The 24374-nt window shown below is 39.6% G+C and overlaps 1 protein-coding gene across 1 annotated transcript in view; it reads right to left on the bottom strand.

Moving 5' to 3' along the window:
- The window catches only part of TRPC7 (transient receptor potential cation channel subfamily C member 7), a 194097-nt gene that overhangs the window by 28808 nt on the left and 140915 nt on the right, over positions 1–24374 (bottom strand). The window contains exons 6-7 of the mRNA XM_089503025.1: positions 19926–20159; positions 10763–11027 (exon numbers count right to left, since the gene is read on the bottom strand). Coding sequence (XP_089359151.1) covers positions 10763–11027; positions 19926–20159 — 499 coding nt within the window. The remainder of the gene's footprint in view (positions 1–10762; positions 11028–19925; positions 20160–24374) is intronic.

Genomic DNA, 24374 nt, shown 5'->3' with positions numbered 1-24374 from the left:
ATCATGTGCCAACTGAACTGCTCTGATGACTAAGATGTGCTGGCAAAAGAGCCAAAGGGTGGGGGAGAAGTCAGGTTTTCTTGGAACAAACCTCTTCCAGTCAAGGACACTTCCACAGAGTCAGGCCAGATTGAGGACACTCCTAAATTATTTCAAGCACGCCTAGGTTTATAGGGACTCTTATTTGATTCAACACACTTTCAGCTGGCCTATGATGGCTCAGTTAGTCCTTGACCATCTTAGCCAACTGATATTGAACACTTAAACTTGATTTACAAGTAAGAAAGACATATCCAATGTGAAGTCGAAGGCTTTCATGGCCGGCATGCATAGTTTTTTGTGGGTTTTCAGGCTATGTTGTTCAGGCTATGTGGCCATGTTCTAGAAGAGTTTCTTCCTGAAACTCTTCTCCTTTCCAAGCAAACATCTCTGAAGATGCCAGCCACAGATGCTGATGAAACGTCAGGAAGAAACTCTTCTAGAAAATGGCCACACAGCCAAGCCCCCCCCCCCCCAAAAAAAACCCCAAAACCAAAACAAAACAATAACAACAAAAAACCCCCACAAAAAACTAAGAAAGAAATAAGTGGAACAGGGGTTTTGTGTGTGTGTGTGTGTGTGGGGGGGTATTTGTTCAAAAATCAGGGACAAGGTTTCGATTGTGTCATTGAACACTTCTTTGTGTCAAAATTTCCTTCTTGATAAAATAGTAAAAGAACCAGGGTTTGAAAGTCCAAAGCCATGGGATTATTGCTGTGGCTCTTCTTCCTCATCATTATACAGTATTTATTGATATCCTATCTTTTCACAGGTCAGGACCCAAGACTGCTTACAAAAGGTAAAACGGATGTTAATCTTGTTGTTGTTATTGTTGCAATTATATTATTCATACCTTGCTCTATATCAAAAGATTTTAGGGCAGCCTTCATGTAGAATCTTTATTATGGTCATAGACCAGCACAGATAAAAGGAGACACAGAATAAAAGAAGGTAAAAGCACAGGTTAAGAACAGTATTTAAAATATCATTTCAAATTTCACAGCTACGGTACAGCAAAATAAGATTGGTACTAGTCTACTGTGGTGGTCATTGCCTGGTCAATTTTAACTGCAGTTACACAGAAAGCAACAGAGAAGTGTAAAATTGACTTCTGTGTCCTTAGTATATATGCAGCGGAGGTGAAATAAGGCTGAGAAGGATGTCCCTGTAGTATGAGCACTGGAGTAATACATGCTCTGTTGTTTCTATTTGGCCAGAGTCACAGGGGCATAATCTGTCTGATAAGGGGGTCTTCTTATGTCAGCCTTCAAGGACAGTTATGGGGAGTGTATGGCAAGTAAAAATTTACATCGTACAAAAGTTAAAAGTACACTTAGAATTATCGATAGAAGTAAAAGCAATTAAAGTGTGGCTATTAAAAAGCACAACTAAGATAAACAATGCAGGAGATTATGAAAGCCCCCCCCCTTTTGAGCAATCAGCTCCCCAAAGCCTGCCAATGCAAAAAGGGGAGGAAAGGGACAATTGTATAACCCCTCTAGGAAGGGTGTTCCAGAGCTGGGAAGCAACCACCAACAAGACTGTTTCATGCCTTCCCACCAAATGTACCTGTTAAGGTGGTGGGAAAGAGAGAAAGGCCTCCTGGGAAGATTTGAAAACACAGGTGGGCTTAATGGGACACCTTCATATTAGATTTCTGTAATGCGCTGTACATGGGGCTACCCTTGTACCAAGTCCGGAAGTTTCAATTAGTACAAAATATGGCAGCCAGATTGGTCACTGGTGCGTCCAGGTTTGACCATATAACACCTATCTTGAAAGATCTTCACTGGCTGCCCATTCGCTTCCGAGTGCAAAACAAGGTGTTGGTCACTACCTATAAAGCCCTACATGGCTTGGGCCCGAGTTACTTGAGGGACCGCATCTCCCCATATGATCCGCCCCGCACACTCAGAACATCTGGGAAGTACTTACTGGTAATTCCACCTTCCAAATATGTTGCCACATCCCAGATGGCCTTTTCAGTGGTGGCCCCACGGATGTGGAATAATCTACCTGAGGAGCTCCGTCTGACAACCCCCCCTAGAAACATCCAAAAAGAGGCTTAAAACTCTTCTTTTTTGTCAAGCCTCCCACCCTGAAGAATGAAGTTATCTACCCTGTTGCCATCAATTCCCTGCTTACCCTTGAATGCGAATGATTGTGCTTAGAGTTCTGTAATTGTATGGTTTTAATTGTCTGTACACCGCTTTGATCTGTGGAAAAGCGGTATATAAATAAAATTTATTATTATTATTATTATTATTATTATTATTATTATTATTTAGCTTGGACCTAAGTAAAATACGGCTTCGTAGATCATAATTTTGAATTGTGCCTGGAAACCGAACAGCAGGCAGTGCAGCTGTTGCAACAAGGAAGCTGTATACTATTAGATTAGACCAGGGGTTCCCAACCTGTGCTCCAAGGAGTGCTTAGAGCTCCATGTGCACTTCCGAGGTGTTCCATGACTGCTCCAGGAAAATGAAAGAATTAAAATTGAATGAAATTAAAGAATAAGAATATATTCTTACATATACTCCTAAACACCATTAACTTGTATGACATAGGGTAGGCCTCTTGGGAACTCTGTCATAGAAATAAGGGTTCTGTGAGTCAAAAAGGTTGGGAACCCCTGGATTAGACGATGATGTCATCTGCTGCCAGGACCACACTTCCCATTTAGATAGAGTTTGGGAAGTTATTTTTTAAGAAGATTTTATTCCAAATACAACAACATATATCACATTGGCTTGAACCAGCCAACAAGCATCCAACAAGCAAACACGTAACAAATAATTATACTTATAAAGATATCTTACAAACATTCAATCTGAACATCCAGTATTTACAATCCAATCTTTACTTCAAACCTTCCATTGTATCTGGTTTCCTAAGATTTGATCTGCATAGTATTTTTGTTTTCTGATTCACTATCTTGCTTTCATGTCTCAAACAGTAGCTCATTTAAAGTAAAATAATTTCATCTTAGTTTTACATCATCTCTTAAGATTTCTACATTAATTCTTCCACTAGTTTTTACAATACTCTGCTGTCAGAGCCCATTGTTTCTCAACACTTTCTACACCTTTAGAGTTTAAATATATTTGCAGATAAAATCTCTCAGATAAGAGCTGACTTAGACGCCAGCACTGTAACAGAAACAATGGACAAGGTGTCCAGCGATTCCGTTAATGAGATTGTACTGGATCAGCTTCAATCTGTGAGTACGGTTGACGTGGACAAGCTCCTTGGTAGAGTGAGGAAAACAACTTGCCCTCTTGACCCTTTCCCATCACGGCTGGCCGTCCGGGGGGGAGGGGATGCATTGAGGAAGTTTCTTAATGATATCATCAATGCATCCTTCAGGGAAGGACATATTCCATCTTGTCTGAAGGAAGCGGCTGTTAGGCCGCTTCTGAAAAAACCTTCCCTGGACCCCCTGGATATCAACAACTATAGGCCAGTCTCTTTGCTACCATTCTTGAGCAAGGTAATCGAGAGGGCGGTTGCTCTTCAACTCCAAGCTGTCTTGGATGAAACTGATTATCTAGACCCATTTCAAACTGGCTTCAGGACAGGCTTTGGGGTTGAGACTGCCATGGTTGCCTTGACCGACGATCTGCGTCTGAGCATCGACAGGGGCAGTGTGACCCTGTTGGTGCTTTTAGACCTCTCGGCGGCTTTTGATACGATAGATCATGGCATCCTCTTGGATCGCCTGAGGGGGCTGGGAATTGGAGGCACTGCATTGCAGTGGTTCTGTTCCTTTCTCTTGGGTAGATCCCAGAGGGTGATGCTCAGGGACAGTTGCTCCAGTAAAAGGGAGCTCACCTGTGGTGTCCCACAGGGTGCTATTCTGTCCCCGATGTTATTTAACATCTATATGAATCTGCTGAGTGAGATCATTCGGAGTTATGGAGCTGGGTGTTATCAGTATGCTGATGACACCCAAATCTATTCCTCCATGTCTCGTTCATCGGCCTTGAATTCTGATGGCGTCTCGTCTCTCAATGAATGTCTTTGGGCAGTAATGGGCTGGATGAGGAAAAACAGATTGAGGCGGAATCCAGACAAAACGGAAGTGCTCACGGTAGCGGCCCCGAAACTGAGAATTGGGTTGCAACCTCCGGTCCTGGATGGGGTCACACTCTCTGTCAAGGACTGCGTTTGCAGTCTGGGGGTGCTCCTTGACTCGTCGCTCCTGATGTCGAACCAAGTAAATCTAACTAACTATCTTCGGGGACCGCCTTCTCCCCTATAATCCTCCCCGTGCACTCCGCTCCTCTGGGAGAGGCCTACTTCAGCCACAAAAATCTAGGCTTTCGACTACTTCCCAGAGGGCATTTTCCATCGTCGCCCCCAGATGGATGAGATCCGTTTACTTACATCCTTAGACAGCTTTAAAAAGGCTGTTAAGACAGATCTCTTCCGGCAGGCCTTCCCAGAATAGAGAACCTGGCCTTAGAAAAACGTCTGGGAAAGATACTGCTGCTCCCACTGATTGTTTGCTGGTGTGATGTTGTTGACCTTCTGGTCAGTTTTTAACTTGTATGTTTGTTTGTTTGTTGTTATTTGTTGTTCTTTTTTTTTAAATATTGCATTGGATTTAATACTTTTTAAGGAGGGGAGGGTACCAGGAATTTTATATGTTTTGTATTTTTAACTTTGTTAGTCGCCCCAATTGCTGTCAGAGGGGTGTGATAGAAATAAATTTTATTATTATTTTATTAAATAACAGATTAATTTATCTAGCTCAATCATATAATTGGGAAGTTATTTTTAAAAGCAATTAGTTAAAAAAAATATGAATGCTACAACACACTGGCCTTTGGCACAAAAATGTTCTCCTCCTGTCCACCAGGTCATCACCCCAACAGGCACAATAGTGTACACAACAGCAGCATGAAACACAGCACCAGTGACCACTAGAACCATGTAAAATTCATCCTCTGCCATTTAGTGAGAGCATTCTCCTGTAACTTTAAAAGTAAGTAAAATTACATATTTTTTGCAAAAATATGTACAATGTAAGTTGAACCAGTAATTTTATTGTAGTAAAATCAATAAAAATAAAAAAGTAAAACATTACATTTTGTTCACAATAATCTTTCATGTTAGACCAAGCTCATAGAATAACTGGTCTAAGGCCCCTCAGTGGACGTAATAATGGATGCTAACCACTCCACTGACCCTTGCAGGGATCAGAAAGTTAGTTAATTGTTTATATTATTTATTTATATATTTTAAAATTGGACTGATAAGAGAGTTTGCAAAATGGACCTTTCTTTCTGCTCCCCCAGTGGGGGCAAAACACTGTGAGAGCATGTGGGAGTGAGCCTTCTCTACTGTGGTGCATCTGTCTTGTTTTGACTTGTCAAATTGTTAATATGCTTTTAGGCTCCAATCTTTTATGGCTCAGTGAAGCATAGCAATTCCTCATGTGGAACTATGCTACAGTGAGCCATTTACACGTACCTCCAGATCTACCATAGAGCCACAAAAGACACCCACCCACAGCCATTCATGCCTGAAGGAGAGTGATTGGGGATTGCAGAAGAATCTGGCTATGTCCCCATTTAGCTGCTGAGGTCTGCCAGGTACCTCTGGAGGTCTCAGCAGTTGATGTAGTCATTTCATGTCTAATTACAGGGACATAGATGCTTCTGCAATCCTCCACTGCTCTCCTCCAGCCAGGCATGCATGGAGATGGAGGCTTCAGTAGTTCTGTGGTAGGTACCAAGGTGGGTGGCTGGTTTTGGTTGCTGTGGAGAGATGAAGGGAATACTAACCTTTTAAATGACCCAATACAGGCACACACAGGTAACAGGTTAACCTAGGGCCTGAACAGACAGGCTAAAATAAAGCTGCTTCGGGTCATTTTGGAGGTATGCTGTTTAAATGACACATGCATCTTAAGAGGCCAGAAGCTGCACCAAAGCTGTGCTCCAGTCCTTAGCACTGGAGTTTGGCTTTAGCATGGCTTCTGGCCTCTTAGGACTCATGCAGCATTTAAACAGCATACCTCCAAAGTGACCCAAAACAGCTTTATTTTGGCCTGTCTGTTCAGGCCCTTAGTGCAATTCTGGATATGGCAACACAGAAATAAATACTAGTGAGTGTAGTAGGGTTTACCCCAAGATACTTCGCTATAGGATTTAGCTGAAAAAGCCTTATTTTTATCTAACATTAAAGTAAATCTATAATACAGAAAAAGTAGAAATGTTATAACATGAAATGGATATACCAGAGAAAACAAATAAGGGTGAGAGATTTCAGTCACTAGGAGCCACTTATCTTTTTAACAGTAGGCTTTTATATGATTTCTGATTCAGCAAAAGAAATTAATATACATGTAAATGAGTCCAGCTTCAATTTCAGGAAAAGTAGTGCTGCATAATAACAGTGCTTTTTGAGAGCTGCTTTTGGAACTTGCTGAAAAGAGCTCACTCCATACTCAAATGTGATTCACATTTGAATAGTGGCTGAAAACAATTCCCCCCCTCTCTTAAAATTTAAGAGCTCTTTTAACATATGAATTTTGCAGTTACTGATTAATGAGATACATTTACAGTCTTCTTAATATTTTCAAATAAAACAGGTTAAAATGCATTTAGGAGGTTGGGGGGAGGAGGATTATCCTTTTTTTCAGCCATAGTTCCCCATTTTGCCATGCATCCTGTTCATAGGTTAGTGCTACTGTTTAGAATTGCACAATAAGCCTTTGAATGGCCAACTCAGCTATGTAATAACATTCACAGCAGGAATTGCCAAAATTCTGCCTGGAAGCTGTGTATAGTGTGCCCGCATATGGCGAAAGTGCACTGTATTACAATCAGTGTTACATTCTTCTGCTCATCTACTGGAATTCCATGAAGCCTCCACATGTTTTGGGTCAAAATAAGGAGGGGGTGGCTGCATGCAAAAAAACCCCCAACCCAAACCAATCCAAAACAAAAAAAACCTCTACCATTAAGATATTGATGCATTCAGCATGAAGAATAGGACTGTATAACTATATTCAGCTGCTGATTTGAAGGGATGTCATATTGAGGAAGGAACAAGCTTGTTTTCTGCTGTTCCAGAGAACAGGACCCGGAACAGGAAAAGAGATTCCACCTCAACATTAGGAGGGACTTTCTGACAGTGGAATACACTCCCTTGGAGTGTAGTGGCGTCTCCTTCCTTGGAGGTCTTTAAACAGAGGCTGGATGGCCATCTGTCAGGGATGCTTTGATTGTGACTTCCTGCATGGTGGGGGTTTGGAGTGGATAGCCCTGGTGGTCTCTTCCAACTCTATGATTCTATGATTTTATTTTTTGAGATTTGGAAACTCTGCCTTATTAGTTTCTTTTGCTGAAACCTGTTGGATGTCCAAAATAATAATAATCATCACAATTATCATCATATATATTCCTGTCATGAATCTACATTCCTTGTTGCCTTGACTGAGAGGGTGTACAGACCGGCACTTTATGATGGCCTGCACCCACACTAGGGCTGCAGTAGGGCTGAGTGTTCATACGTTCAGAGTGCTACTGCCGCCTGCGGGCCGCCATCTTCATGCGCCCCAGTCCAGACCATGTGTGCCATGATGACATCCCAAATGGTACTGTGCATGAGGGGCATCATAATGCAGCACCAGTGCGCTTATGGCACCTCTTCCACAGTGCAAATAAGAGCTTCGTTTCATGTCTCCTTTTTACATCAGGACGGGGCACTTCCAGGGGAAGCATAGAGCCACCTCATACCAGGCTATGTGTACAGCTCCTGAGGTTACCATACACTATATGATAATTTTTTTCATCTAAGATCTTAAAGAGGAAGTAGTTTGAAGGATGAACCATGCGGATGGTTTTATTAGGTTGTTTACTTCCAAAATTACTTTCTTGCTCTGGAAATAAACATATAGGCGGGTTACATACTGCCATTAAAGTACGCGCAGAGCGCGTACTAGGTTTAGAAAGGTGCGTTGCTTCCGCACCTCCCTAACCCTAATACGTGCTCTGTGCGTAAAAAATGACGGCAGCTGTTCCTCTATACGGGGCGGCGCGTACGTGACGTCCTTGCTCCACGCCAGGGCGCCTAGTGCGCCCTTAGCGCGGACCAGGAAGGAGATCCGTTTCGGAGCTCCTTCCTGGTTTGCGGCGCCGCTTTACGTCGCTGGCGCAGCCTTCAGACAGCTGCGCCCAGCGAAGCAAGGGAGAAAGGGGCCAAGCGGCCCCTTTCTCCTTCTCCCCGCTGCCGTGGGGTGTCCTTGGGGCTTGAAGCTGAGGCCCCGATACACCGGGGAAAGGGGCGGGTGCAGACCGCCCCAAATGGGTGGTCTGTAACCCGCCATAGTTTTTATCTTATTCTATCATATTCTGCTTTTTCTACAGTCAATATCAGAATTATTGATTGGAACCACAAATTTTTAATTTAGAATGGGTTCAATTTAAAAGGACTATGGGTCAAGTCTATTATTTCTGAGCTCATTCTAAAATGCATGAGCATGCTTTGAATAACATTATTGACAGAGTAATAAGGAGGACTCAATATGAGACTTCAATAAGACCCCCCCCTCAAAACCCTCCTGCCTTCCTTTTCTTTATCTTCAAATTTTGCTAGCATAGTAGAAGTCATGACAGAGAAGGGCTTGTAATGAGAGAGATGGCATCAAAGCTATTGCAACTGTGCCTATATCCTACGGAACAGAACCCCTGGGAAATGCAGTTTTGCAGCAAATGAATGCTGAGAAATGGGCTACTTAATAAAAGCTCAGAATCCTGAGAAAGCTACATAATACAGGAATCACTTAATGGGGAGCATTAAGTATACAGTAATCTCCTGAAGGCACCAGATACCATCTGAACCTGGAAGCAAAGCAGGGTTAGCTCTTGTTAGTAATTGGATGGGAAACCACCAATGAATACCAAGTGCTGTAGGCTATATTTCAGAAGAAGGAACTGGCAAAACCAGCTCTGAGTAGTCTTTGCCTAAGAAAACCCTATGAATTCATGTGATTACCATACATAAACAGGCACATTGAAGGAACATATATGCACACAATTGAAAGAAAGTGAATTTGAAATTGCCTGTCCAATGTGGTGCAGTGGTTTGAGTATTGGACTATGACTATACAGATACCTACTATTGCAATTGTACCTAAATAGTATGTAGTATTTGGACATTCTGAGAATATAAATAGAAGATAATATGGCTGTTCTTATTCATATCTGGTCAAAATGGCCTTAGATTCAAGACTAGACATATTTTAGAAGCACTGTGGAAAGCCTGGTTCGGTTCTGGTGAGTTGTGGTAGAAAAAAGAATTTCACTGAAACAAAAATTCTTTCAATTGGGGGTGGAGCACAACCTCACTCATCTGACCACAGGGAGATGCCTGGAAAATTCTGGATAGGTTCCCCCAAAAGTAATCTTTCTAAATCCTCTGTGCTAAGCATGGCCTAGCCATCTTCTGCATGTGCTAGAATGTTTCTGGCAGTTTAAAGCATATATATATATATATATATATATATATATATATATATATATGCATATATATATATATATATATATATATATGCATATAGATATATAAAATAAAATACATGATTACCCACCAAAATCTGATAATGCAAAGATTAGGAAACCACTTCCATGTTTGCCTTTAAAAGTTATTTTTTAAAAAGAAAGACTACCGTGAGATACCAAAGGATTTCTTAAATTGGCAGTGACAGGATGAGTTCCAGAATTATATTCATTCTATTTAAAAGTAACTTTGTTGCTCTATATACACACAACTGATTCAGAGGAGGCATACAGTGGGATTATGTGAATTTTAAAATATCTCTATCAGGATGTGATTCCTCATCAGGAAATTTCCATTCTTGGGATCATGTCTTCACTTTTGAGCCAAGGTTAAAAATAATCTCCTATGTTTCAAAGTGAACTGGCAATATGTGATGGTTTATTGAGGAGACTCATCTGTTTGAAAGGGTTCTCTATTTCACATCCACACTTCAATAAGAATCTGAAGCACAGAAGAGTCTCCAGCAGTTATTATTCAATCAAACAAACTGTAAGGTAATATAAAAACAACAACCTGGGAGTGTCTGGGGAACTGATTCCAGTTTGGAAAAGCTGGTCTTTTTGGTGATTTAAACTATTAAAAAAGTGGGTGCCTTGAAGGCTTAGAAAAGAAGCAATTGCCTTTTTCTTTTTGTTTAGAAAAAAAAGCAGTTGGGATTGGGGTTGAGGGTGTTGCAAAAACAACCCTCGGGGCCGGGCTGCACTTCACCCACCCCTAATATTTAAACAGGACTTTTGAACAAGACTTGCCTAAGCCATTTTGTAATTGATTCCCTTCCTCCACCCACATATGTTAAGGTGCACAGAATTCAAAGGCATGCAAGTTGTGCACATGAGACAGAAAATCCTGTAGGCGCTTCCTCATATCCCTGACAGTAAAAGAAATAAAAAAAATTAAATAGCAAACAATTTGCTACTACTTGCCATGGTGGCTAGAGCTGTAATGGCTTCCTTATTTTGCCCAATGGTAAGGCAAGTCCTGTTTTTACATATAGTCTTTAATATGATTTCTAATTCTTAGTCATACCAGTAGGGCACTTTATATCTCAAACTGATACACTGGTATGTACAATCTACATTTGTGTAGAACATAACTAGGAGCTCTGAAGGAGAAAACACATTTGGCCCAAAGAGGTTATGTAGATACTCACGTTGTAAATGCTGGATTATATTTTGCACCAAGGTAGTAGGAGTAAAGGTTGAACATTCCAATCATGAAGGCAAGAAACACCATGATAAAAATGACCATGAATTTGAAGATGTCTTTCACAGTCCGTCCCAAAGAGATTTGGAGAGGACCAAAGCTTTCATTGGCTGGGAGAATGTATGCAATCCGAGAGAAGCTGAGTACCACCGCTATTGCATATAGTCCTTCTGATATAATCTGAGGATCTGAGGGAAGCCATTTGCTCCTGGCTGAAATGAAACACAGTGGGTGACACATATTAATTAATATGACAAAAACTAGAATTTAGCAGGGAGAAAAGACGTAGGTTATTTGGGGGGAACTTCCTAAACATTTTGGAAAAGACTTGGCATCACTCTTACCCTACCGACATAATTTTAATGTTCTATTATTTCTTCTGATGGCTTTCCTTTATACAGTGTTTAATCTGCAAGATTTATGCAACTTAATGTTTATGAGTTTGAACCAAAGCAGAGGTACACTGATAAGCCATGTAAGTTGCATCAGAGATTTGAAGACTGTGGGCAATACAATCCAAGGACTCAGCTACATGTTTGAAACAGAGGTAACCACTAAATTAACCTGGCTTTGGCATAACGATAGCCAAAACCTCCCACAGTCCACCATTATAAACCAGGCTGGGCAAACTCTGTAAACTACATGTGCCCCCCACAGGTGTTCTAATGCATATCTACCCCAAACCATCATAATAAAAAAGCATAAAAATAGCCAATCACACCCTCAGTAGTATCTCAGGGAAGTAAATGGCAATTTAAAATTATTTGGGGACTTCAGAATTAGGCCTTTTTAAAACAGTAGATGACACCCCCAAAGCTTCTTGCTTTTTAAAAAGACTTTTCTAGGGATCAATTTCTCTTGGTCACTTCCAGGTTAATTTTTCAATAAAAAGGGGATGTTTGGGGTTAAAAAGAAGTCTGCAGGGACTCCAGTTGGCCTTTAAAGGGCCAACTGGACCAATAGCTTCAATGAGCCCGACTGGCCATTTTTGTTAGGGTTTTTTTTTTACATGTGAAGTTCATGGGTTGTAGGCTACTGAACTCCTAGGAGGGGGGAAATGGTCCCAGATCTCCCTACACCTGTTCTAATCCTGGACCTTGAAAAACAGTTCAGTGTACATAGGATGCTGACTCATATTGAGCCAGGCCACTGATTTATTTGCTAACTGGCTGTGCCCCTCTGGGTTTTCAAGCAGAAGTCCTTTCTGTACCTGCTTCTAGGAATTCAATCTAAGACTTTTTATGTGCAGAGTTTGTGTTCTGTCACAGAGCTATATAAGAACATAATGACCAATTTAATAAATAGTAAAATTTGGTTGCGAAACCCATAACGTGTAAAATGAATTAACAGCAATTATAGCTTGGCATATTGTCAAAATGTTAATTTCAAATTCTGAGTTCAAGGATAGCTGCACCTCTGCGTTACAAATAAATTGCATTATCTGTTTTTTTAATAATAATAATAATAATAATAATAATAATAATAATTTTTATTTGTACCCTATTTTCCGGCGTATAAGACGACTGGGCATATAAGACGATCCCCCAACTTTTCCAGTTAAAATATAGAGTTTGGGATGTACTCACTGTATAAGACTACCCCTCTTCCAACGCACACCAAATAAAATTTTTAAAAAAATCAGATTTGATTTCAATATGATAATTTAAATTCAAATACTTATGACATTCAGGTCCTTAGCAGGAAACCTTGTTGTATACAAAGCCTGCTTGGACTGGTCAGCTCTCCCTGCCTGCCCAGTGCTCCCTGTCTCCAATACTTTCAGAGCGGTAGCTGCTTTCATATGATCGCCGCATATGGCGGGGATGAGGCCACGGCCATTTTTGAGCTCCCCCCATCATATGCAACGACTGCAGATTCTCCAGTCTGGCTCGGAAGTTTCAGTACCTGCCCTATAATATGACACCCGGCGTATAAGACGACCCCCAACTTTTCAGAAGATTTTCCTGGGTTAAAAAGTAGTCTTATATGCCAGAAAATACAGTATTTCCCACCTCTCTCTATGGATCGAGGCAGGATTACAGCAAAGAATAAAAACCACAATACAATACAAAATACAATATTATCTAAAAATACAGTCAGTAAAACAACAGCAATATTACTATTAACCACTAAAAAGGCCAAATTGTCGTCAATTTTCCATGCTATTGAGTCAGAGTGGGAATGCTCCATAAAAATCAGCTATGAAAGGTCAGATGGATAGGCCTGCCGGAACAGATCCATCTTAAGTGCCTTATAAAAGGCTTCTAAGGTGGTAATGAGATGGATCTCTCCCGGTAAGTTGTTGCATAATTTAGGTGTCGTGGCGGTAAATGCTTTATGGGAAGTTGTAGTTAGTCTAGTTTTCATATGTTCCAATAGCTTCTTCCCTGATGTTCTAAGAGTGCGGGGCGGATTGTGTAGGGAGAGGCATTCCCTTAAATAACTTGGGCCCAAGCCATGTGGGGCTTTAAAGGTAATAACCAACACTTTGTATTGAGCCCAGAAGCTGATTGGCAGCCAATGAAGAGATCTTAATATTGGAGTAATATGGTCAAATCTTGATGTTCCTGTGACCAATCTGGCTGCAGCGTTTTGTATCAATCGAAGCTTCTGAACTTGGTACAAAGGTAACCCCATGTAGAGCGTGTTACAGAAATCAAGATGAGAGATTACCAGTGTGGGTACTACTGCTTCGAGGTCCCTCTGGGCCAGGTAGGGACACAGTTGGCGTATCAACCAAAGTTGGGACCAAGCACTCCTGGCCATCATCTCCACCTGAGGTGACAGCTGTAGAGACGAGTACTCCCAAACTTTAGGGGAAGTGTGACCCCATCCAGGACTGGTTGATGACAAATATCAGTTTGTTTTTGTTTGTCTAATCTCAAGAAAATTGCTGAAATCAATAATAACCAAGGTGTATAGAATATTAGCCACAATTCCAATACTACAAATATAGATGAGCCCAGTGACAAGTGCGGTGCAAGAAGAGAGAGAGAGAGTGAGTGAGAGTGACAGAGAAAGAAAGAGAGCAAATCTATATCACAATCAGGTCCAGTTTCCTCCACACAGACCTTAACTCCTCAGTCTTATGTGTGCTGGAGTGATCTTAATGCAGGCAAAGGCTACTCCCCTTCTTGGCCCTGTGGGGACCAGGACAAAGGCAATAAAAGATAGGTAATATAATTTCAACTCCATTAGCAACAGCAAAATAACTTCCCTTGAGATCTAGGTTGTCCCTGTCCTGTCTGAAACTAACTGCTCCTTTCTGTAGGTGCATACAGCTGTTAGTATTCTGGTTAAGTACCACTTAATGCCCAGGTGATAGGTTAAATCTGAGATAGGAGTAATATTTCTCAGATGTCACATAAATCCTTCTCTTCCTGTTGTCAGCTCACAGCTTTCATAAATTTGCATGGCTAAAAATACTGAAGATGACTCTTGCCACTGGAATTTTCAGCTATGGCCACGAGCATTCAGTCAAAACACATAACCTTCCAAATATTCTAAATTCCACTCAGAGACAGTGAATGTTACCTATGCTACACACTTATAGCAGTGTGAAACCATTTTAACTGCCATGCCTCCTTCTTACAGAATCCTGAGATTTGTAGTTTTATCAGGTACTTAAGCATTCTCTACTAGAGAGTTCTAGTGCTGTATGGTGATACTGATGATGATGCCACTTATTTATATCTCACTTTTTCCTCAGCCTTGGGACTCAAGGCTGCTTATAAAAAACAAAACAGATACAGATAAAAGTTCACATTAGTAAACACACATAAAACTTAAAATATATTTAAACTGTCAATAAAATTAAAAGAAACATAAAAACATATCTACTGAAAATGCACTTTATAATTAAAAGCTGTTTGCCTATAAATAACCGGTTCCCAAAGGGCCAGTGAAACAAACAGTCAAGGAGTCCTTAACTGCTACTGGAAGGACACCAAAGAGGGACCAAGCTCACATCTCCATAGCCTGAAAGCAACCACCAAGAACCTCAGTGAAATCTTCTAGTTCTCTGTCAGGGAACTCTAAGAGCCCTTTACCAAACTACAAAAAAGTAATAATTCAGATATTTTTATCTGTGAACCTGACAACTGGGAATATGTTTCAGAGCACAGAATGCTAATCTTTAGATCTATTCAACCTTTGCCAGAGGAAGTCATTGGTCTTTTTCTGCTAAGAGGGGTAATAAAGATATAACACCCAGGCAAAAAGAGAAATGATCCAATGCTACTTTTCTCTCTGGGGGAGAAAATATATATACACACACACTTCAAACTCTGGAACATATATTTGGTACATGTCTATGACTCCTTTGGCAATCCAGAGAGCACAGACTTGTGACAATCAAAATGTTCACTTAGAGTTTCTGGACTGCAATTCCTATTAGCCTTCACATAACCAGTTTAAGGGATGATAGGAGTTGCAGTCCAGCATCATATGGAAGGCCACATGTTCTCCATTCTGGCAATCATAAAAAGGAGAACGATTGCATTTAGGTTGCATGGCAGGATAAAAGACTACGAGGAAGTGGCCGTGTTTTTCTCCCTAAATGGTTGAGTCCAATCTTCACTTCTACAGCGAGGAGAATTTCCCAAGCAAAAATCTTTTCAGGATGCTCTGAGAATTTCTGCCACTTCACTTTCCCCCTGTGCCATTCTGGATACTTTCCTAATTCTCCAGGGCAGAATTTTCAGGTGGCATAGAAATTCCATGAAAAATCCTATCCTATATTCTATTAGTTAAAATGCTAGAAGATATTAGATATTAGAACTCTTTCCTCCTATGAAAAGTCAATTCTGGACACACCCTAAAATGTTTTACCATCTCACATGGTTCTATGGCTGTATTTCTGTGCAAAGCTATGCTTGTATAACTCCCAGTATTACTGAAATAGAAATAACAGAATAATTTGAATTTTTTTTAAAAAAAATCCCTATTTCATATATTACATCATGCAAGCCATTACTAGGTTGGAATAGATCTATTTATCCATTTCCACTTCTTAATTTGATGGAAAACTGTGTTCAGAAAACATGGTTTGGTGATTAAATCTTTATAACCCAGTCTGGGATAATGAATACATTGTTCACAAAGAGGGATAAATGGACACCAAGAAGCATGAAGCCAGATTATTTAGGTGAATAAGCATGGATTTAATATGTCTTAGCAACAGTGCCTTAACTAATATTATTGATTTAATGTGCTCAAGTTGGTAAGATTTAGTGCTGGGTTAAAAGTTCATGAAGTCCTGAAAATCATTTTTGGTTGAATAATAGGCCTGGAAGCAAGATGCAGGGGCATAGGGGGAATACAAAACAGTTTATCTTCTCTTGCTCTTTCTTTCTTTCTTTCTTTCTTTCTTTCTTTCTTATGCTGCTTTTGCTTGTATTTTCCAGAAGGTGGCAATAACAGTGTCAAAGGAACACTCTGCAAGGGAATACCCTGTGGAGCAGGCAGAAATGGTGGTTGCCAGTAGGAGCTATTTTCCCTTCCCAGAATAACCTTATGCCAGATGTAACATCATTTGAAGATTCAAATTGTGTTGCCCTAGAGTACTGATCAGTGCTCCAACCACTACTTCATACTGGGTCTCTAAGGAGCTTATCACATGAACTTTAAAAGCATTTCAAGCCTCCCAGACTGGATAGAGGCGGGGATTATCATATGCTAAATCATCACCTTATTGCTGCCCACCTTCAGTCCGGGTTCAAGCCGGGTCCTAGCCATGCTTTGCCAGCACTTTTTAGAAGTTGGAAGCTTTCCGACTTCTAAAAAGTGCGGGTGGAGCATGGCTGGGACCCAGGCTGATGGTGGGTGGCAATTAGGTGGCAATTTAGCATGCGATAATCCCCATCTCCATCCCATGTTTTAGCTCCAGCCCAGGAGGCTTGAAATCTTTGCTTAACAATATATTGTAATGTAATAATTACAATGACCATACAATAGTAGGAATGAGCTGTACTGCATCAGAACCACTCTGAAAACCTATGGAATAGGGCAAGTCAGGTTCATACCAGGGTTGGGGAAAAAACAAGTTTTTTTATCCCTCCCATTATTGTTTTAAACTGGGGTGGGCTTTTTTTAATTGTTTAAACAAGGGCTCTTTCTTTCTTTCTTTCTTTCTTTCTTTCTTTCTTTCTTTCTTTCTTTCTTATATTCATAGAATCAGAATTCTATGCATAGGAAGAGAACACAATGTACATTAATCTGTAGGACTATACCAGTACATGACTAAATCAGATTATTAAGTAGGAAAATGCTGTTCAGATGTTATAGTCACTAGCTTAAATTATAATAGTTCTAAAAAAAAAAGCTCTTTCAAAACCAACTGTTTTGGCTAAAGTTCTCTTAACTGAAGGATTTGTTTCTGAATGGCATTTCTCACCCCATAGAATAAAGTGATTCAAAAGAAAAAAATTGCCATTGGATACTGGTCTAACAACCTATGCCAATAAACTGTTAAAAGTTAAAAAGTGTAAATTCAGATATTGTTGTTCCAGTAAGAGGCTTGGAAAATAGTAATATATATATATATAGCTATATATATATATGTGGCTAGTATTATTATATATATTCTCATATATATAATAATACTAGCCACATATATATATAACTATATAACTCTCTCTCTCTCTCTCTCTCTCTCTCTCTCTATATATATATATATATATATATATATATATGAATAATCAATTTAAAAAACCAGGAAAGTTTTTTTTAAAAAGTCATTTGGTTTAAAGGTTCTTATAGGCTTCTAAAAGCTTTACAACTCTTCTAAGCCAATCTCTTTGTTACATTAGAATGATAGAATCACAGCATCATAGAGCTGGAAAGAGCCACAAGGGTCAGATAGTCCAAGTCTCTGCCATGCATCAAAGAAGAATAGCCAATGGGAGTCAAAAGGGAGATGCCTTATCTGCATGGCCAGCACCACCATGATACCACGGGAGGTCAGCTCTTGAGACTTCAAGAATGCAAAATAACCCATGGCATATGACTAAGTTTTTACTTATGTCTGTTCAATATTTTAGTACTCCCTTCCTTGAACAAAAAGAAATTCAATGAATTTAACTTAGATGATAGGAAAACGGTTTCCTTCTTGTTATGCTATATTATTCAATAGTTCTGATTACAAATTAGTCCACAAGAGGGAGCTCCTTAACCTTTTTTAGGGAGTTCTTTAACCTACAATATTAAAAAATGGAAAATTAAAATACCACCAAGGTTAAAACAAAAGGGAAATATATTCTTTATGTACACCCTATTGCATTAAGACTTTACCATGTGTATTTTTGAAGTTTATTTTATAGCATTTCCTCAGAGAAAATGTAAATAAGTGATCTAATTCTCAAAGTTTCTGGTGACCTCAGTCTTGTTCTATTAAGCCCACCCCCCAAAAAAATGCTTACATTGGTACATATCTGAATATGATGATTTTTCAGCTCTCCTGAGCTATACTTTTTATTTTATTTTTAATTTTTTGCAGGAAAATGTGGCAATGTAATCCTGAATGTGCACAGCTCATAATTAGAGCCACTTTGTACTGATGGATACAAATATTACTATCTAACCATCAATGATTAGTCCTTATAGTCTTAAGCAGAAAATTTAGGAATAAAGCAGCTTGATGGATTTAATCCTATTACAATGAGTGACAACAGACACTATTAATGCAGATTCATCATACATAATTTAAACATCAATTGATACAAAGATGTCTGGAGGGGGAACAGTTAATTTTAAAACTGTAAATATCAGAAAGTATATTAGCTTTTATTATTATTTTGCATGCTGAAACCAAACAAGACTATATGAAAAGTCAGGTAAGATTTAATGAATTGCTGTTCTTCTCTATGGGCCAAACTATCTGACCTGGGCTGCCCTTATACTGCAGAAATAATCGAGTTTGACACCACTTTTACTGCCAAGGCTCATTGCTATGGGATTCTGGGAATTGTAGTTTTGTGAGACATTTAGCTTTCCCTGTCACAGAGCTCTGGTGACATAACAAACTACAATTCCCAAGATTCCACAGCACTGAGCCATGTCAATTAAAATGGTGTCAATCTGGATTATTTCTGCAGTGCAGATGCAGCCCTGGGCTTCACAAAGTTCTTTCCTCTGACTGTTTTAAACCACAAAGATCAGCCTAACAACAGAGTCATGTGACAATTTCTTCCAGTTCTAATATTTCTTCTCCTAAGGCAGGATGGATGTCTTTTTTTTAGCCCATTCCCTTGAAACTCTTTCCCCAGCTGCCTTTTCTGAAATGGCTGCATGTTGGAAATATTCCGTGGACAAAGGTTTTGGTACAGCATGTCAGTTGCATCTTTTCACCTTCAAAGCACCATGACCACTGCTTTGTAGCATAGAAATGTTGTTGGGCTCCCAAATGCATATTGGTTCCTGATCGCTTAGTTCTGACTCACTCCTGCTCATCAGAGGAATTTCTCTGTATAAATATATACCAAAAAGGAGCTAATAATGTTGAAATGACTGAGCTGGGATTTTTCCAAATCTGATTTGCTTTAGAGCTGGAGGGAAGTGACAACGTGAACATTTTATTCATTTATTTAACAAATATAGTTGCACACACCATTACCAAGAGTTGACTGTCAGTCTTAGAGTAAGCTGAATGTTCATATATTTGACCTTTGAATAATACAAGAAGATCTTGCCCTAACAATGAGTCATATGAGTCATATGCTGTGACTGCCTCAGAGCATCTCCTACCAAAGGTGCATAATATTTGACAATGAATGCCATTTTTGTTCTTTTTATTTTGGGAAAACAGAACAGATCCCTTTGTCTGTAGGTTGCCTTTTGAACTGTGAACCTAACAACACACAGGGGAGCAGAATCTTCTCCTGTGTGTTGTTCAGGTTATTCTGTCTCACCACCCAACTGAACTGTGTTTGATCTCCATACAAATCCAGAATGTCATTTCAGGGTGGATCTCTGTTCCTTGAGTACTTTCACCATACTGATTTGATGCACTGGAAAGGAATACTCTGCAAAACACTCTTAATTTGATATGTCCATCCCCAGAAAGGATTTTAGGCTGAAAAAGAAAGCTCAATTAAGTTAGTATGCAGCCTTACCATATGTAAAGTAGGCAACCTGAGGAGGAAGGGTAACATTATTGAGGTCATCATCCTGAACGTATAGATCCACATACTGTTGTGCTTCTGATGCTTTGAGGAAAGCCATGAATCTGGCAGTGAAGGAAGCTACAAAGATTGAGAGCATCCCAAAATCCAACAAATTCCAAAGATGCATGACATATTCACGGGGGCCTTCTTCCCAGATTTCTTTGCATTCAGACCATATCATTCCTACAGAGGTACACAAACTATTTTTAGTATCATAAAACACATTGATGCATTTTTTTCAGTCATATTCTCTATCCAAATGTTGTAGGCAACTTCCTCTACATTTTGTATCTATTCCATGCTACACTGGCACAATTACAATACAACATTCCTCACCAGAACTTGGAAAAATTACTTGTTTGGATTAAAATTGTGAGACCCCCCCCATACACTACGGGGGATACTGTACTGTAGTCCCTTTCCAAGATCAGATTTCTTCACCTTCTGCCTAAATGTGGAATGTATAATTATATTAGGTAGAGTGGCCTACTCTACATTGCTGTGCACAAGGAACCACTCTACCAATATTCATAGATTTTTAGTATAATCAAGAATGTAATTATAATACAGATCCATTGTACAGGTTCAGTCTCTCTTATCCAAAATGCTTGGGCGCAGAAGAGTTTTGGATATGGGATTTTGTTCTGGATTTTGGAGTACCTGTATTTGCATATATATATATACATAATGCGATATCTCAGAGATGGGACCCAAGTCTAAACCCAAAATTAATTTATGTTTCATATACACATTATGCACATAGTCTGATGGTAATTTTATACAATTTTTTTTAAAAAATAATTTTGTGCATGAAACAAAGTCTGTGTACACTGAAATGTCAAAAAATAAAGATGCTACTATCTCAGCCATCCATGAAAAAATGTTTTGATTTTGGGAATATTTTGGATTTCAGAATTCTGGACAAGGGAGACTCTACCTATATAGCACTATCAAGTCTTTAAATTACCTATTTGCCATACTCAAATCAGCACATGAAGGTAATTTGCTATCACAATCTCCAATGTTACTGATGGGTCAACTGAAGCTGACAGTGACACATTTGAGATCATCTAGTGACTTTGTGGCAAAAATAAGATTCTTAACTTGAAACTTCTTGATTTGTCATTCAGTCAAAAGTTAGCCGTACCACCTGGAAGAATAAGGAACTAGCAGATTTTGAGGGTCATCATAGGGCAACAATTTTTTTATTTACTTTGTTATTAGTCCCAGGTACAATTTTATGCCTCATTTGCCAAAATGACTTGACTGGTTTTAGGCCCTTTAGACACTTTGGTTTGAGAGGGAATAGAATAATCAGGTGCAATAGTCATTGCTATGCTGGGTCAGATAGCAATGTGTCTTGGGAGCAACCTTCAATTTCTTAGCTCCTCCTTTTTTATTTTGTTTATTAACTAGCAGCATAACTGCCATGCAAAAGGTTCCAATGAGGAAATTTAGCACGCCCTAATATTTGTTTATTTATTTATTTCTCAACTTTTCCTGGATTGGAACTGAAAGTATCTTACAACAATTTTTTTTTTAAAATTGTCATTATAAATTTAGATAGAAAAGTTGAAACAAAATTAAACAATAAAAAATATACATCATTATGTGTGCTCACCCTCCAGCATAATTTGTAAGATCCGACACATTGTTTTAAGGGAGACAGGCCTTATATAGGGGCCATTCAGACTACCTTTTACCCTGGATCAGGAACCGAATTTTGCATGTGAAGTTCATATTTGCCCCGAATCTCCCACAAGTTAATCTGAGGCTTCCAAAACCACTTCAGGGCAAATGCCCCTTAGTGCGGGTCATTTGGAATCGGGTTAAAAGTTGTATCTTTTGAAAAAAACCACAGATTCGATAAATATGAACTTGCCCCCGATCATGATCAGGGCAAGTTCAGGGGAGGGATTTAGGTCAGAGGGAGGGCAGTGGGCAGAACATTCCCTCCCCTTCATTGGGCGAGGGAGGAGGAGGAGGAGGATGAGAAAGAAGCTGGAGGAAAGATGCGGAAAAGGGCAATTGGGGTGACAGGATGCAAAGGGCAATGGGGTGACTGACGGGGGATGCAAAGTGCAGTCAGGGGGAGGTCAGAGGGGGAAACTGGAGAAAGGGTGCCAAGAGTGATGGAGGAGGAGGAGGAGGAGGAGGATGAAGGAGCCTGGGGGGAAGAAGGGGGCCATGGAGGGAAATCTGGGTAATGGAGCAGGAGGAGGAGAAGGAAGGAGCAGGACAAAGGGTCAATTCAGGTCAGGTCAGAGGGAAGGCACCAAATGGAGCAAGCTTCCCTTTTGCACCAGGCAACTTTCTCTCTCTCTCTCTCTCTCTCTCTCTCCCCCGTCTCTCTCTTTTATTATTTTTGGCAGACTATGCACATGTTTTTGCTACAGGTAGATAGCTATATAAATAGAATGTGCCTGCCTGTTCACTTTCCCTTTCATTTCCTTGCTTCCAGCAGCACTTTGCAGGAAGCTTTTTTTCTTTGCGAATGCTACAATGCGAATGTTACAAACATTTCTCTTTCCAATTTGGCAAACTGATACAGAATGCTTTTGCCACTGTCTGTAAGGCATTCAAGGGTAGCTGAGGGAAAGCAAAGGATGCGTGGCATCCTTTTCTGGCATTCCGAGGTGGGGAATTTATTATTGTTGTTGTTATTATTATTATTATTATTATTATTATTACATGTGTATGAGGAACTGTGTGGTGGCAAGGAGGGAGGATGCAGGATACAGAGATGGCATTAGATTGCATTTTGGGTTTGAAAATGGGGCCATGGGAAGATCCATGGGGCCATGGGAAGATCCAAATAGTCGGTACTAGCTTCCAGAGAGATCCTGCTTCAATCCATTGGGAGAGGCAGGAAGATAGAAATAAAAATTATTATTATTATTATTATTATTATTATTTGGGGGGAGGGCATCTGGATCTGCCCAGTCCCATCCAGTGCAAATAGCTCAATATGAATGGGGCCATTGTCAGTCATCAAATACCTGTCTTTCCTTGACTGTGAAAAGAAAGCAGGGAGGGTGCCAGTGTAACTTCTCTGGAAAGGGAGTTCTAGAGCCTGGGGCATTCACTGAGAAGGGCCTCTCCTGTGTTCCCACCAGATGTACCTGTAAGAGTGGTGGGAAAGATAGAAGGGCCTCCCCAGCAGATCTCAGAGTGTGGGCTGGTTTATAATATCAGTTTTCACACCACGTATTGATTATTTTAGAAAATTCAGTCAATTCTATTGAATTCTAAATATTATATTTCATTTGTATCAGTTTGATACTTTTTAATATAGCTAGGGGGTGATTAGGGGGCTAGAACAGGTTTGCCTCAAAACAGAGGCAAAAACAGAATATAGCTTGCACTTATATAGCCTATATAAGCATCCCTGTTTCAAACCAATCATCTCTTTGAAGTCTTTTTAATTTGATTTTAAAAATAAATAATTCATCTTCTCATTCATGAATTTTGTACATTTTGCCAGATTTGTCTGTCTTTTGCCAGATCAAATTTCTAGTACAGGTTTAACCTCCCTTATCAGGAATTCCGAAATTCAAAACATTCCAAAAACCAAAGCTTTTTTCAATGGTGGCCGAGATAGTGAACCTTTGATTTTTGATGATTCAGTTTACACAAACTTTGTTTTATGCATAAAATTATTAAAAATATTGTATAAAATTACCTTCAAACTATATATACAACATGTATATGCAATGTAAATGAATTTTGTGTTTAGATTTGTATCCCACCTCTAAGATATCTCTTTATGCATGCATATGTAAATATAAGTATTCTGAAATCCCAAACACTTTTATTCCCAAGCATTTCAATCAAGGAAATTTCAAACTGTAACATTTCTGCTGAATATATTTCTATTTGCATGAACTAGTGCAGTTGTTAATTTGTATCACCAGTGAGCAATAACTGATTCTGTACTCGGTTGTCTGAATAATAATGGGCCAAAACACACTGCAGAAATATCTGTTTGAGATCACTTTAACTGCCTTGGCTCAGTACTAGGAAATTCTGTAGTTTTGTGAGACATTTAGCCTTCTCTGTCAGAGAGCTCTGGTGTCATTATATACCACAGTTCCCAGAATTCCCTAGCAATGAGCCAAGGCAGTTAAAGCAGTCTCAAACTGGATTATTTCTGCTGTATGTTTTGGCCCAATGGCATTTTTAGATAAATAGTCCTCTCCTCCTCAGCTGGCACATCAGCTGAACTGCATAACAGTTGTGAGAATTTGCCAGAGGCTGGAGAATATATATTATATATTCTTTTCTCCAGCCTCTGGTAAATTATATACACACACACACACACACACACACACACAATTGAGCTACTGCTTCCAGTATCTTCCATACTGGCAGAGAGATATGGGATCAGAGCACAACAAA

This window comes from Sceloporus occidentalis, unplaced genomic scaffold (genome assembly GCF_023333645.1).
Source record: "Sceloporus occidentalis isolate IW3139 unplaced genomic scaffold, rSceOcc1.0.p SCAF_1, whole genome shotgun sequence".
Taxonomy (NCBI): Eukaryota; Metazoa; Chordata; class Lepidosauria; order Squamata; family Phrynosomatidae; genus Sceloporus; species Sceloporus occidentalis.
Note: the sequence above shows the minus strand (reverse complement) of the source record. Positions and strands in the feature narration are given on the sequence as shown.